The 15380-nt window shown below is 39.7% G+C and overlaps 2 protein-coding genes across 6 annotated transcripts in view; one reads left to right on the plus strand and one right to left on the minus strand.

The window, feature by feature from the left end:
- The window catches only part of GALK2 (galactokinase 2), a 231304-nt gene that overhangs the window by 185541 nt on the left and 30383 nt on the right, over positions 1-15380 (plus strand). For 3 of the 4 annotated variants that reach the window (XM_011928595.1, XM_011928593.1, XM_011928596.1), the window contains exon 10: positions 1381-1950. In XM_011928595.1, the coding sequence (XP_011783985.1) occupies positions 1381-1588 (208 nt within the window). In that variant the 3' untranslated portion in view covers positions 1589-1950. Of the gene's footprint in view, positions 1-1380; positions 1951-15380 lie in introns of those variants that run through there. The other variant, XM_011928594.1, reaches the window with a different exon arrangement.
- Positions 1822-15380, minus strand: part of FAM227B (family with sequence similarity 227, member B) — a 293298-nt gene continuing 279739 nt past the window's right edge. For both annotated transcript variants that reach the window (XM_011928590.1, XM_011928592.1), the window contains 3 exons: positions 8798-8875; positions 5171-5240; positions 1822-2086 (listed from right to left, as the gene is read on the minus strand). In XM_011928590.1, the coding sequence (XP_011783980.1) occupies positions 1988-2086; positions 5171-5240; positions 8798-8875 (247 nt within the window). In that variant the 3' untranslated portion in view covers positions 1822-1987. The remainder of the gene's footprint in view (positions 2087-5170; positions 5241-8797; positions 8876-15380) is intronic.

A 15380-nucleotide genomic window follows, 5' to 3' on the forward strand; every position in this document is an offset into this window, starting at 1 on the left:
AACTGCAAACAGGCTCTTTGCCAATCTAGGAATTTAGAATAATCCAAGGATCCCAAGGTCAGAGAAATTTTTTAGCCTGGATGATGGGATTTCAGGCTTAGTTCAGCTACTGGGCCATAAGCTGAATGTTTAACGGATAGGAGGAGATCAGTGATATTTATTTGTTTGTAAGCATTTTTTTCTTTCTTAAATACCTATTTTCATTTGAAAAGCATATTTTAATATATATAATCAAGCAGGTGATAAAAAGAAATCAACTGAGAAGAATCATTGATGGGAAAATCAATTACTGACATGCAGTAATTCTGATGTTCTAGGGTAGAGGTAGTATTCTATTGATACGTCCAGGAAGTAAAGTATCTCATTTAGATTGAAAAAAAGAGACAAAATTGTACTAAATTAATCAGAGAGCCTTTAATCCACTAATAATTTGGAGTGGATTTTATTAAGAATTAATTATAAGTACATGCTAACTTTCTTGTCAGGATAAACTGCATCTTTTAAAGCTAAGTGGTCTGTGTACATTGTGATAGGGCCTTTCACTTTGGTTAAAATCTTAGCTTTGAAACTGTGCCTGGTTTACAGTAACTAAAATTAACTCTTGCTGTGTGGTCCTTTATATAGTTGTTGCCATCCCAATCAGATACATCTCATCTGATGTCAAATTCTGAGTCCAGTAATCAGACCAGCTCTAGAAGGCACAGGGAAGGTGGTGTGGAACTCTAGGGACTGCCATCCTCTTTGTGGAAAGGTTTGCTTAATTTTCCATTAGAGAGTCAACCAATCACCCACCCAACCTGGAGTTCAACAACAAGCTTTTTGTTGATAAGTTTATTCAGTGAACTAGGCTATCTGTTCTAGGGGACTGATTCTTCTGTGAAATAGCCTGGACTTAAGAATGCAGCTGAAATAGCCACTGGGGAAAACTTGTATAAGACTGTACATTTTAAATTTTGATTTGCCCTCATTTGGAGTGACTTTCTGATTCAGGGTTGCCTACATTTCTTTTACCATTGCCTGTTTTATTTTAACACCTCCTTCCTGATTTACCTGTAAGCTTGCTATACAACTCTTCAAGTGGCTACTTTATGGAATCAATATTACAGTGGGTTATTGCCAGTCATGAAATGGGAGGAGTACTGTTGACTTACTACTTGGAGTCAAAACCAGGACCTAGATTTAGATACAATGAAAAAATTCCAAATCACTCTCTGAAACAGTATAAATGTCTTAATGTCCTAAAACGTTTGATGACACCTAAAAACCCCTCATGTATTTTCTTCTTAGAACTTAGATAGGCTATGTGTTCTACAAACATCAAGCAAATCACTTGCATTTTCATTTATAGGTTCTAATATATTTTTTTTCTCATTGTTTTAGGAAGTTTGGGGCTCAAGGGTCACGACTTACTGGAGCAGGATGGGGAGGCTGCACAGTATCAATAGTACCTGCGGACAAGCTGCCCGGCTTCCTAGCAAATGTGCACAAAGCTTATTACCAGAGGAGTGATGGAAGCTTAGCACCAGAGAAGCAGAGTTTGTTTGCTACCAAACCTGGAGGCGGGGCTTTGGTTTTCCTTGAGGCCTGAAAAAATGTAAAAAATCTCAGAGAAACTATTTAGGACACTTAGGAATTGGCAGGACTTTCTATGCCACAGTAAATTAATCTTCTTTCTGTTTTGTATTATGATGAATGGTTGCTATTATATCAAGATATATTTTCAAAGAAATGATTGAAAGCTCTCTATGCTTCATAATGATTATTTTTCCATCTTAAAATATGGTTTTACTATTAAGAGTCAAGATCATGCTTGGACAGATCTTTTAAGAATAATTTACTGAGATTTATTCATTTGAAGATTTTAAAGATGAATGGTAAAACACACTCTTAATACTGATTACATTTGAATTAAATATATTGTTACAATTAAACTGATACCATTGAATTGTATGCATTATTCTTGAATAGAGTTCATTTCCGGTTTCTCTTAGTACTCTTCTTCCTCAAAGTTGTAGTTCTCTGTTGATGATGATGATGATGACGACAGTGATGCCACACATTCTCTCTCAATTTCAGCTCCAGAACGCTATAAAAATAATACATGATTAAAGTTTCACAGATTTTCTTGGACATTGTATAATTGAATGTGAGATTTCTCCATTTATCAAGAGAGTAAGTATTTTTTTTTTTCTGACAAAAGGAGGATATGGGAAGAAAATTCAGACTCATTTGAATATTTTTAAACCATGTGATATTATTTAAATAACCACTTTCAATTCTTTTGGCCCTGAGCTATCTCCATTACCTAACAGAAAAACTTAGATAAAAAACACTTTAAGTCTCTTCTATTAACATTGAAATAAAGAATTATCTAGATGATAATTCAGATAATTCAGTTTGTTCATAGAACTTACTTTCTTATCACTCTTTTTCTACTACTTTTTCTCAAATACCTCTCTAATTCAAGAGGCACTTCCAAGAAATCCCACACATTCCTTATATCCCTTTTTTGTTTATCTAGCAAAGCTTGTTTGTATATATGCACCCCAGTATAAAGCAGGTATGCAGGTATGTGGGTGAAAGTGACTATGAAAAGACTTAATGAATTCTGGGATTTGTAATGGTATTGATGGGTACCTCTGTATGTATATCAAGAGTGGGCAGAAATGTTTGGCTAGTGATGGCAAACGACTGGCTTTCTCTCGTGGATGGACTATAGGAAGCACTTTCTGAATTACATAATGATTTGGACCAAAAAGTATTTTGCTGAAATACTCAGGTAACTGAGATAGCAATGGTTTTATGGCATGAATTATCCAGAAATATCACAATTACTTATGATTCTGTGATTTCATTAGCTCATTAATGTTTAACTCACAGATTGGGCATCACCCTCTAGAATTTCAGTTTAAGGGAGGCCTGCGCAGAGCTGGTTTTATTTCTTAAAGGATAACAGTCATACATAGAATACTAGGAAAGCCGATATTCTATTTTAAAATAAACTTCTGATGCATTTTCATTCTTAGCAGAAAGGTAAATGCTTGAGAAAGCTTGAGTCAAATTTGTTAAAAGAATTTTGAGTTCTATAAACCCAAAAATCCAAAACCTGAATTTATTTAAATTTATAATCCTTTTTTTTTTAATACTGTGCCATTTTCCACAAAGGATTTGTGGTTGGTATATAATTCTTCAAAGATACCTGGATCAGTGTAACAAAAAAAAAAGGCGCCGGTCATTACTTTGCTGTTATGACATTTAAAATTTTCAGTAGGTGATTTCTTCTTCACAAAAGGTGAGTAAAAATTTCCAATGTGCACTCTTCTTTGGGGGACACACATGGTCATCTAAGCGAGGGATCTATTCTATATGTGTTTTGATTTCTCTCTTGAAAAAAAGAACTATGTTTCAGTCTTACCATCACTATGTGGTATTCTAGACATTATGAGAGATGCTAAACTTACCTGGAAGGGATAGGGCCAGGGCCATTAGAAGAAAGATCATGCAGTAAATGGATTTTGAGCATGGCCCTAAAGGATGAGTAGAGTTTAAAAGCTGTGGAGTGCACACTGCAGATGAGCAAAGCCTATGGGTACAGACCGACATGGTGCATGTAGGAGGCTCAGTGAGAGTGAAGGGTTTGCTTTGGTATGTAGTGAAGAATAAGATTGACTTCGCTGGCTGGAGTTAGCTTTTGAAGAGTCAAATCCAGGCAGCATTTAGATCAGGGGTTACAGCCCAGCAGCCCACGGGCCACATCTGGTCTGCAGATGTATATAGTTTGACCCACAGAATGACTAAAAACTTGGGCTCCAAATCAGGAGATTGTACAAGCAGTATCAGATATTCTGGATTACTCAGAATCTGGATTACTGAGTGGCGGAATATCTGATACTACTTGTCCTACATTTCTGCAGGGCATCAATGAACTAGGGCTGAGATAGTAGCTGTCTTGTTAGATGAGGCACGGCTTTCCAGTGTGCTACAGTTTCCACAACTGCTTGAATAATAATTTCCCTGACACTCAAATCATTTTCCATTTGCCAGCTGGGGTCACTTGCCCTTTATCAGCACACTTGCACTGTTGTTTTCCTATTCTAATTAGGTATTGCTCTGTGCCCATGTCTCTATCAATAGTAGGGAAGATAGACCAAAAAAAAAAGGGAGAATGAATATTTTCGTGTGTGGATGTAAAAAATAGTCTTTAGCTGGGAGTAGTGGCATGTGCCTGCTGTCCCAGCTACTCGGGAGGCTGAGACAGGAGGATCACTTGAGCTGAGGACCTCAAGGCTGCAGCACTGCATTCCAGCCTGGGTGACAGGTGACAGAGTGAGACCCTGTTTCAACAACAAAAAAATAAAAAGAATAGTCCTGTTTACTTATTATACTGTCCTATTTGTATATTATACAACACCCAGGTGTTTCACTACTTTCTCACTTTTCTGACCCATGTAGGAATTTGATTTGACCCATTTTTGACATTATACTAGTAGCCAATGGGATTGCTCTAGATTTTTGAGTGGAAGCCTTGACATGCTGAAAATAAAAGGCTCTCTTCTATTCCTGACCTCCAATTGTCCAACCTTCAGACATATTGTACACTAGTCTCTACGTGTTCTTGTCTGTTGGGAGGGAAGAGGCCCTTCAGACTTAACAAGACTGCCCATAGGTAAAGAGAAGCGAAAGAGAAGATGATAAGGAAAATCAGAAAGATGGAACAGGCTCCTTTCTTTCCTTTCTTTCTTGTATTTGAGTCCTATTTAGAACCTTATCATATTCTGCCTTGGGTTTCCATTAATTGAGGGCAGGGTCCGTCCATATAACACAGCTGTTGGTACCCAATATGATTTTGTTGAATTATTAATGAAAAACAAAATACAGCTGCAAACATCAGTGATTATTAGTTTGTAATTCTAACTGCATTTGGAGCTTTTCAGTTACATAAACTGTTCCTGGTCAGAAGCTGGAAATGGGGAACGTGAATGTGAGTTGTCACTAAATATGTAAAACAGATTTTCTTACATGTGCATGTGGATGATTAAATGACAAGAATGTATCCTCTTCTGCCACTGTAATTTGGATGTGCCACCATACATTCTTATGAAATATTGTCCAGTCTATATAAAAGAAGCTAGAGAGAGAATTCTCAATTATTTTCAGAAAGAAAACATACCAGTTCATGTAGGAACTTCTCAAAGTCCTGTTTCACTTCATGAGGTTTCTTGGTAGCCTTTGCTTGGAGTCTAATAATGGAATAAAGAAAATCAGTAATCAAACTAATTGTCCTTATACTGACACCATCTAATAAGCAACATTTATTAAGAATTTAATATACTGGGCATTTGCCAAGCACTTTACATATATTAATTCAATTACCCTTAACATTTCTGAAGTGTAGGTACTACTATTATCCTATTTTATAAATGAGAAAACAGGCTTAGATAGGTTCAGACACCCACCCCCGCTGCATGTGCGTGCATGCACACACACACACACGCACACACACACACACACACACACACACAGCAGTCATACACCTAGCAAGGAGACAGTCTGAACCCAAGCACTGTGACTGAAGCCTTCAATTCCACCCACTGTGTGGTTCTCACCCCAGCAGTGGCACATCCTCTTCAGTTAGATGGTTCACATAGTATTGCTTTAACTGATTCCACTCATGAGGCTCTAGCCCAGACTTTTAAGGAGTGACAGTGGGGAGAGAAGAGTAAAAGAGACTGGCAAGGGAGAGATACAGGGAAGAAAGAGAGGGAGATGGAAAAGGCCAGTAGGTGAGAGTGCTTACTAGACTGTAAGCTCATTGTGAGCAGGGATCCAAGAATCTCATCGTATCTATCACCAAGTATTCATTCAAGAAATATTTATGAAGGACTTGAATGGTTGAATTCAGGAAGCAGCAGGAACCTTCCAGAGATCTAAGAATGAGGGGAGAAGCAATGGTAGCTAGGCAAGGAAGGATAGAAACTTGAGACAAGGAGAAACATTAGTAAAAGTAACACAGATGAGAGAAAGAGAAATGGAATAAAGGATATATAAGACTATTAATTTCACTGGCAATTTTCAAGTGAAATACTTAACAACTATTTTTCCATGAAATTGGCAGGAAGTAAAATTTTCTGCAAGTCCCAAATACACGTTGCTGAAGCAGCCAGTTTAGATGAGCTATTTAACCCCTTGCCAGGCCTATCCGAGGTGTCTTCAGCATTTAGACCAGCGCACCCCTGAAGGCAGGGTGGGATTACTTAGTCGGAGGTTCTCTTGCATTTGTGCTCTGTGACTGGCACATGCCCCCTCACTCATTCTCTCTCTGCTTATTTTGTCTTCTCAAGCTGGGTTTCCTCCTCACTGATTGCTCTTTAGGCCTCACATTTTTCCTTCCATGCTTGTCTCAAATCTGGCTCTTACGGTGTCGATTCTCAGTAACATCTTCTTAGAATCTCCTTGAACTGCACAGTATCCTTAGAATCTGTCTCATTTCACTAAGTTAAAATCACTCCCTCTTCCAAGTCACTCTTCTAGTTTACAATCTCCCCTCTTAAAAAAAAATAACAGTTTTATTGAGATATATGTTACATACCATAAAATTGACCCATTAAAGTATACAGTTCAGTGGTTTTAGTATATTCATGAAGTTTTATAACATTACTAATCCTCCCTCTTTCTGATTGCCTTTCCTCTCGTGAATATCTCTTTTCAAGATTACAAATGGAAGCTCATACACTGTGCCTATAACTTTAACAAGCACGTGGGATTTATATATCCAAATACGTATTTTTCAACAATGTGCCATTGCATTAAACATATTTGAATACTTCTTGTGAGTTACTCTGAAAATTGTCCTACATTCTTCTGCATATTCTTAGTGGTGAAAACTCTTGTCCTGTGTGGATTTGATCTTTGGAAACTTGTAAGAGTCACCTGGAATGGAACCTTATAACAGGTGTTGTGAAGCAGAAAGCTGGGTGATAAAGTTTTTGGTGAAAAGTGAGATAAGATCCTAAAGTAGTGGGTTTAATTTTCTCATGTGACTGGAAAACTAGTTTGGAAGTTCTAAAATAGTATTTAGAAGTATGAAGTGTGACTGGCACAAAGTTAGAGTCTCCCTAGGGGGCTTGTTTGAAGGGCTGGACTTGTCTGATACTTCTTATTCTGCACGTGCTTGTGGGTGTGTTGTAAGAAGTAGGTTAATCTCAATACTTTATAGTTTTTCTTCTTATGGTTTAATTTATAAAATAAATAAATGATTCCCTTCATTGAGGAAAAATGTTTATATGCATAGGGGAAGAAGGGAAATAAAAAACTAGCCCAAGAGAGACCAGCTAAATCGGTTGTTTTTCTAGTTTACAACTTTCATAGGATGGGGCACGGTTTATCGGTTTATGTTGAAAAGGACTTGAGCTTAAGTCCTATGGCTGGAGAGGAAAAAGTAGATGATGATAATGTTTAGCGATTAATTAAATTATCAGAGTAGATCATTTTGTGATTAAAGAAAGTTAAAATGTTACTCCAGATTAACTGTTAACTAGAAAACTTTTTTTGCAGTTTTGTGGTTTTATGTAACATCTCTTCAGTTAAAGATGATCTTAAGCACTACCAAGTTGAATAAGAGACAAACCTATCAAGCTCCTTGTCAATTCTTTCCTGCTGCCATTTTAGAAGTTTTATTTCTTCATTAATTCTGAGTTTTTCCCTATAAAGTCAAAATTTGAAGTTAAATTTTAAAATAATGCAGGCATTACTAATTGGAAAAGAATAAATCAATTTACTGATATACACGTGTTAATAGAAGCCCTCGACAAACCAATTCATTCCCTCCCTATGCACTATTTAGTGTAAAGAATCCCTCAGCACACTCCCTCTTACAAACATGTGCCGACGGTATCACCCACGCCTGAGGACAGCTGGACTCCACTTCTGCTACCACAGGGGCCCTCTAGAAAGGTGTCCATCCCTGTTTTTCCCACTAAGTGCAGGAAGTCTAAGGGGTATGTGTGTGTGGACGTACACATGCGTCTGTGGGTGGGTGGGCAGGAGCGAGGGGGGATGGGGACCCTTGGAAAACGGGGGTGCAGGCTTTTAGATCTGCCCACTGGATAGGACATAACTGGTGGTCCTCCATTTACCTCTCTTGGAGGTGCTCTTTGGACAGCAGGAGGCACCCAAAAGGGAGGATCATCTTTTCTCCCCCTAAAGGCAATGACATCTCAAGGCAGTAACCTTGATAGCATGGACAGAAGAACTGGACCCTGCCAATTTGTTCTTGTAAAAATTGATGGATATTCTCTCATTTTAGCACCTAAGGTTACCATGACTGACCACAAGCAATTACTTAAATTAAGTACAAATAACTGAAAACGTTCCCCCAAGAAAACATTTCAGGAAGGACTTTGCTGTCTTGATTTCCTTGCTTGACACTAGCCCGGCTGCCACCCCAGCTCCAGGGAATTCCTTCTACTGCAGGGAACCTTTCTGCTAGTCTTCCAGGGCTTATCTTTGTAAATGGATGATACTCCAATCTCCATTCCCTGGAGCTCTTGCCTCTTCCTGTTGGGGTGCACCCCTCCAGTCACACCAAGCACAGCTTTCCTTTCTTCTGTCCCTCTCACTTGCCATGGTTCCATGGTTACAACATACACCCTTGACACTTACCTGAAAAGAATCTCTGAGTCTGTAAGATGCTCAGACATGACTCTCATGATTAACATAAGGAACTTAGTTTAGATTATTTCTCTGTTTCCAACTCTAAAAAAGTATTATATTTAACAATAGTATAGCATCAACTTACATCTTAAAATCCTTTTGGTTCCTTGCAAATTGTCTTTTTGCCTCCTTTATAACATCACGGTATGTTGGAGCAGGTAGTGTGCTAGGCTTATTATTAAGGAATGATTTTCAGTTAGGAACATTTGGGAAGTAAATAGTACCCTTCACAGAGGGACCAAGGGGACTGTGTGACCTTCACTTTTCAGTAATGAAGAGTCTCAAGTATAATCATGAATATTATGTCTGGAGTTACACCCAGAGGACTTAAAGAAGGCAACACCACTTTAAACTTGTCCCATTATCTCAACCATAGCAACCATAGGGCACTATGATTTAATAGTTTCATAAATCCTGTAATTACCTTACCTTTTGTGTGTCTTTGTTTTAAAAGCAACTTGTTAAATGTAAATACTAAAAATTACCAAAATATTAAAAATGTACCACAATTCATTTTTTTCTTATTTATTTATTTTTGAGACAGGTCTTGCTTTGTCACCCAGGCTGGAGTGTGGTAGCATGATCATAGTTTACCGTGGCCTCAAACTCCTGGGCTCAAAGGAATCCTCCTGCCTCAGCTTCCTAAGTACTTGTAGACAGGATCTGCTCTCTTGCCCAGACTGGTCTTTCACTTCAAACTCCTGGGCTCAAGCAATCCTCCTGCCTTGGTCTCCCAAAATATTGGGATTATAGGCATGAGCCACAACACCCAGCTTTCATTTTCACATATACTGAGAACCTTAAAGACTCTTTACTTCTAAGAGGCTTTGGGGGTAACTGGCAGCATGTGTGGCTGTCTTAGTTAGCCTGGTTTCTGCTCTCTGCCCATAAGAAAGGTGGTAATCAGAATGTCCAATTATGCTGCTAAAGAAGCTGGGTTCCTCTGTCCTGTCTGTTTCTGGTACAGCCTGTGGATATGTCCTAACCTTGGCCTTAACCCATGCCTGATCTGGCAAAGCAGCCACTTCGCTTTTGAAGCGGCAATTGACCAGTATTGGCCAATATTAGCAAGGAGACAAGCTCCTCCGATTGTGTTAAATGAGGACCTTAGCCTCGGTGTTAACACTAGGAGCTCTTAAACCTCTGCCATCACTAAGATATAGGGGATGAACTGTCCTCTTACAGCTCCGCTCCCATTGTGAAACTTCAGTATTACCTCTTTCTCTGAATGTAGTTTGCCCATTTTTAAAAAAACTTTATTTTCTGTTTCAAGGCTGTTGCTGATGTTCATTTTATTTATTTTTCACTAAGTATTTTATTCATTTATTTGAATAATTTATTTTTCGCTTGGTAAGTACTTTTTAAAAAATAGTTTCAACTTTTATTTTAGATTCAGGAGGTACATGTGCAGGTTTGGTGCATGGGTATATTTCATGATGTTGAGGTTTGGGGTACGAATGATCCTGTCACCCAGGTAGTGCGCATAGAACACGATAGTTTTTCAACACTTGCTCCCCTCCCTTCCCTTCTCTTATAGTATGCAGTGTCTACTGTTGACACCTTTATGTCCATGAGTACCCAATATTTAGCTCCCACTTATAGTGAGAACATGTGGTATTTGGTTTTCTGCTCCTGCGTTATTTACTTAGGATAATGGCCTCCATCTGCATTCATGTTGCTGCAAAGGAAATGAGTTCGTCCTTTATTTATGAACATGTAGAATTCCATGGTGTACATGTATTACATTTTCTTTATCCAGTCTGCCATTGGTGGGGATCTACATTGATTCCATGTCTTTGCTATTGTGAATAGTGCTGCAATGAATATATGAGTACATGTGTCTTTTTGGTAGAATAATTTATTTTTCTTTTGAGTATATACTCAGTAATGGGACTGCTGGGTTGAGTGGTAGTTCTGTTTTAAGTTCTTTGAGAAATCTCCAACTACTTTTGACAGTGCCTGAACTAATTTACATTCCCACCAACAATGTATAAGCATTCCTTTTCTCTGCAGCCCATCAGCATCTGTTGTTTTTTGACTTTTGAATAATAGTCATCCTGACTGGAGTAAGATGATATCTCATTGTGGTTTTCGTTTGCATTTCTCTGGCGATGAGTGATGCTAAGCATTTTTGCATATGTTTGTTGGACACTTGCATGTCTTTGTTTGAAAAGTGCCTGTTCATATCATTTGCCCACTTTTCTTTCTTTTTTTTTAGTATTATACTTTAAGTTCTGGGATACATGTGCAGAACATGTAGGTTTGCTACATAGGTATACACGTGTCATGGTAGTTTGCTGCACCCATCAACCCATCATCTACATTAGGTATTTCTCCTAATGCTATCTCTCCCAGAGCCCCACTCCCCTGAGAGGCCCTGGTGTGTGATATTCCCCTCCCTGTGTCCATGTGTTCTCATTGTTCACCTCCCACTTATGAGTGAGAACATGTGGTGTTTGGTTTTTCTGTTCTTGTGTTAGTTTGCTGAGAATGATGGTTTCCAGCTTCATCCATGTCCCTGCAAAGAACATGAACTCAACTTTTTTATGGCTGCATAGTATTCCATGGCGTATATGTGCCACATTTTCTTTATCCAGTCAATCATTGATGGGCATTTGAGTTGGTTCCAAGTCTTTGCTATTGTGAACAGTGCTGCAATAAACATATGTGTGCATGTGTCTTTATAGTAGAATGATTTAGAATCCTTTGGGTATAGACCCAGTAATGGGATTGCTGCGTCAAATGGCATTTCTAGTTCTAGATCCTTGAGGAATCGCCACATTGTCTTCCATAATGGTCGAACTAATTTACACTCCCAACAGTGTAAAAGTGTTCCTATTTCTCCACATCCTCTCCAGCATCTGTTGTTTCCTGACTTTTTGATCATCACTATTCTAACTGGCGTGAGATGGTATCTCATTGTAGTTTTGATTTGCATTTCTCTAATGACCAGTGATGATGAGCTTTTTTTCATATGTTTGTTGGCTGCATAAATGTCTTCTTTTGAGAAGTATCTGTTCTTATCTTTTGCCCACTTTTTCATGGGGCTGTTTTCTTCTTGTAAATTTGTTTAAGTTCCTTATGAATTCTGGATATTAGCCCTTTGTCGGATGGATAGATTGCAAAAATCTCCCATTCTGTAGGTTGCCTGTTCACTCTGCTGACAGTTTCTTTTGCTGTGCAAAAGCTCTTTAGTTTAATCAGATCCCATTTATCAATTTTGGCTTTCATTGCCATTGCTTTTGGTGTTTTAGTCATGAAGCCTTCCATGCCTATGTCCTGAATGGTATTGCCTGTGGTTTTAGGTCTTACATTTAAGTCTTTAATCCATCTTGAGTTAATTTTTATATAAGGTGTAAGGAAGGGATCCAGTTTCAGCTTTCTGCATATAGCTAGCCAGTTTTCGCAACACCATTTATTAAATAGGAACTCCTTTCCCCATTGCTTGTTTTATCACATTTGTCAAAGATCAGATGGTTGTAGATGCGTGGCATTATTTCTTAGGCCTCTGTTCTGTTCCATTGGCCTATATATCTGTTTTGGTACCAATGCCATGCTGTTTTGGTTACTAATTGGGGTATTTAGTCCATTTACATTTAAGGTTAATATTGTTATGTGTGAATTTGATCCTGCCATTATGATTCTATCTGGTTGTTTTGCCCATTAATTGATGTAGTTTCTTCATAGCATTGATGGTCTTTACAGTTTGGCATGTTTCTGTAGTGGCTGGTACCACATTTAGTGCTTCCTTCAGGAGCTCTTGTGGGGCAGGCCTGATGGTGACAAAATCTCTCGGCATTTCCTTGTCTGTAAAGGATTTTATTTCTCCTTCACTTATGAAGCTTAATTTGGCTGGATATGAAATTCTGGGTTGAAAATTCTTTTCTTTAAAAATGTTGAATATTGGCTGCCAATCTCTTCTGGCTAGCAGGGTTTCTGCTGAGAGATTCGCTGTTAGTCTGGTGAGCTTCCCTTTGTGAGTAACCTGACCTTTCTCTCTGGCTGACCTTAACATCTTTTCCTTCATTTCAACCTTGGTGATCTGCGAATTATGTGTCTTGGGGTTGCTATTCTCAAGGAATATCTTTGTGGCATTCTATGTATTTCCTGAATTTGAATGTTGGCCTGCCTTGTTAGGTTGGGGATATTCTCCTGGATAATATCCTGAAGAGTGTTTTCCAACTTGGTTCCATTCTCTCTGTCACTTTCAGGTACACCAATCAAATGTTTGGTCTTTTCACATAGTCACATATTTGTTGGAGGCTTTGTTTGTTTCTTTTCACCCTTTTTTCTCTAATCTTGTCTTCTTGCTTTATTTCATTGAGTTGATCTTCCGTCTCTGATATCCTTTCTTCCACTTGATCGATTCGGCTATTGATACTTGTGTATGTTTCACGAAGTTCTCTTGGTGTGTTTTTCAGCTCCGTCAGGTCATTTATGTTCTTCTCTAAACTAGTTATTCTAGTTAGCAATTCATCTAACCTTTTTTCAAGGTTCTTAGCTTGCTTGCATTGGATCAGAACATACTCCTTTAGCTCACAGGAGTTTGTTATTACCCACCTTCTGAAGCCCACTTCTGTCAGTTTATCAAACTTACTCTCCGTCCACTTTTGTTCCCTTGCTGGCAAGAAGCTGTGGTTCTTTGGCAGAAAAGAGGTGTTCTGGTTTTTGGAATTTTCAGTCTTTTTGCACTGGTTTCTCCTCATCTTCATGAATTTATCTACCTTTGGCCTTTGAAGTTGGTGACCTTTGGATGGGGTCTCTGAGTGGACATCCTTTGTGTTGATGTTGATATTATTCCTTTCTGTTTGTTAGTTTTCCTTCTAACAATTAGGCCCCTCTGCTGCAGGTCTGCTGGAGTTTGCTGGAGGTCCGCCCCAGACCCTATTTGCCTGGGTATCACTGGCAGAGGCTGCACAACAGTAAAGATTGCTGCCTGTTCCTTCCTCTGGAAGCTTTGTCCCAGAGGGGCACCTGCCAGATGCCAGCCAGCTCTGGTGAGTTTCTTAATCCTGAGTTCTGATTTGATTGCACTGTGGTCGGAGAGACTGTTTGTTATGATTACCATTCTTTTGCATTTGCTGAGGAGTGTTTTACTTCCAATATGGGGTTAATTTTAGAGTAAGTGCAATGTGGTGCTGAGAAGAAGGAAGAATGTGGTGCTGAGAAGAAGGAAGAATGTGGTGCTGAGAAAAGGAAGACACATCTGTAGGAGGTGTTTGTTGGCCCCTACTGGGAGGTGCTTCTCAAGTCGGGATGCACAGGGGTCAGGGACCCACTTGAGGAGGCAGGCTGTCCCTTATCAGAGCTCTAATGCTGTGCTGGGAGATCCGCTGCTCTCTTCAGAGCTGCCAGGTATGGACATTTAGGTCTGCTGAAGCTGTGCCCACAACCGCCCCTTCCCCCAGGTGCTCTGTCCCAGGTAGGTGAGGGTTTTATCTATAAGTCCCTGACTGAGGCTGGTGCCTTTTTTTCAGAAATGCCCGGCCCACAGAGGAAGGAATCTAGAGAGGCAGCGGCAGCCTTGCTGAGCTGCAGTGGGCTCCACCCAGTTTGAACTTCCCGGAGGCTTTGTTTACACTGTGAGGGTAAAACTGCCTACTCAAGCCTCAGCAATGTTGGACGCCCCTCCCAGCGCCAAGCTTGAGGGTCCCAGACTGCTGTGCTGGTACAAGAATTTCAAGCCAGTGGATCTTAACTTGCTGGGCTCTGTGGGGGCGGGACCTCCCGAGCCAGACTACTTGGCTCCGTGGCTTCAGCCCCCTTTCCAGGGGAGTGAATGGTTCTGTCTCACTGGTGTTTGAGGTGCCACTGGGGTATGAAAGAAAACTCCTGTGGCTAGCTTGGTGTCTGTCCAAACAGCCGCCCACTTTTGTGCTGGAAACCCAGGGCCCTGGTGGTGTAGGCACCGGAGGGAATCTCCTGGTTTGCAGGTTGCAAAGACCATGAGAAAAGCGCAGTATCTGGGCTGGAGTACCCAGTACAGTCCCTAATGGCTTCCCTTGGGTGGGAGAGGGAGTTCCCCAAACCCCTTGCGCTTCCTGGGTGGGGCAATGCCCCACCCTGCTTTGCCTCGCCCTCCTTGGGCTGCACTTACTGTCCAACCAGTACCAATGAGATGAACCAGGTACCTCAGTTGGAAATACAGAAATCACCTACCTTCTGGGTCAATCTCGCTGGAAGCTGCAGACTGGGCTGTTCCTATTTGGCCATCTTGCCAGCAAAATCCTTGCCCACTTTTTAATGGGGCTATTTATTATTTGTTTGTTCAGTTCTTTAGGTTCCTTTTAGATTCTGGATATAAGACCTTTGTTGGATGCATAGTTTGTGAATATTTTCTCCTATTCTGTAGATTGTTTATTGACGATGTTGATGTTTTATCTTACTGTGTAGAAGCTCTTTAATCAGGTCCCACTTGTCAATTTTTGTTTTTGTTGCATTTGCTTTTGAGGACTTAGTCACAGATTATTTCTCTATGCCAATGTACAGAATGGTGTTTTCTAGGTTTTCTTCTGGGATTCTTATAGTATGAAGTCTTACATTTAAATATTTAATCCATTTTGAGTTAATTTTTGTATATGATGAAGGGAAAGGGTACAGTTCCAATCTTCGGCAGATGGGTGGCCAGCTATCCCAGTACCATTTATTGAGTAGGGAGTCCTTTCCCC

The sequence above is a fragment of the Colobus angolensis genome, unplaced genomic scaffold (genome assembly GCF_000951035.1).
Source record: "Colobus angolensis palliatus isolate OR3802 unplaced genomic scaffold, Cang.pa_1.0 Scaffold78, whole genome shotgun sequence".
In the NCBI taxonomy this organism is placed as follows: domain Eukaryota; kingdom Metazoa; phylum Chordata; class Mammalia; order Primates; family Cercopithecidae; genus Colobus; species Colobus angolensis.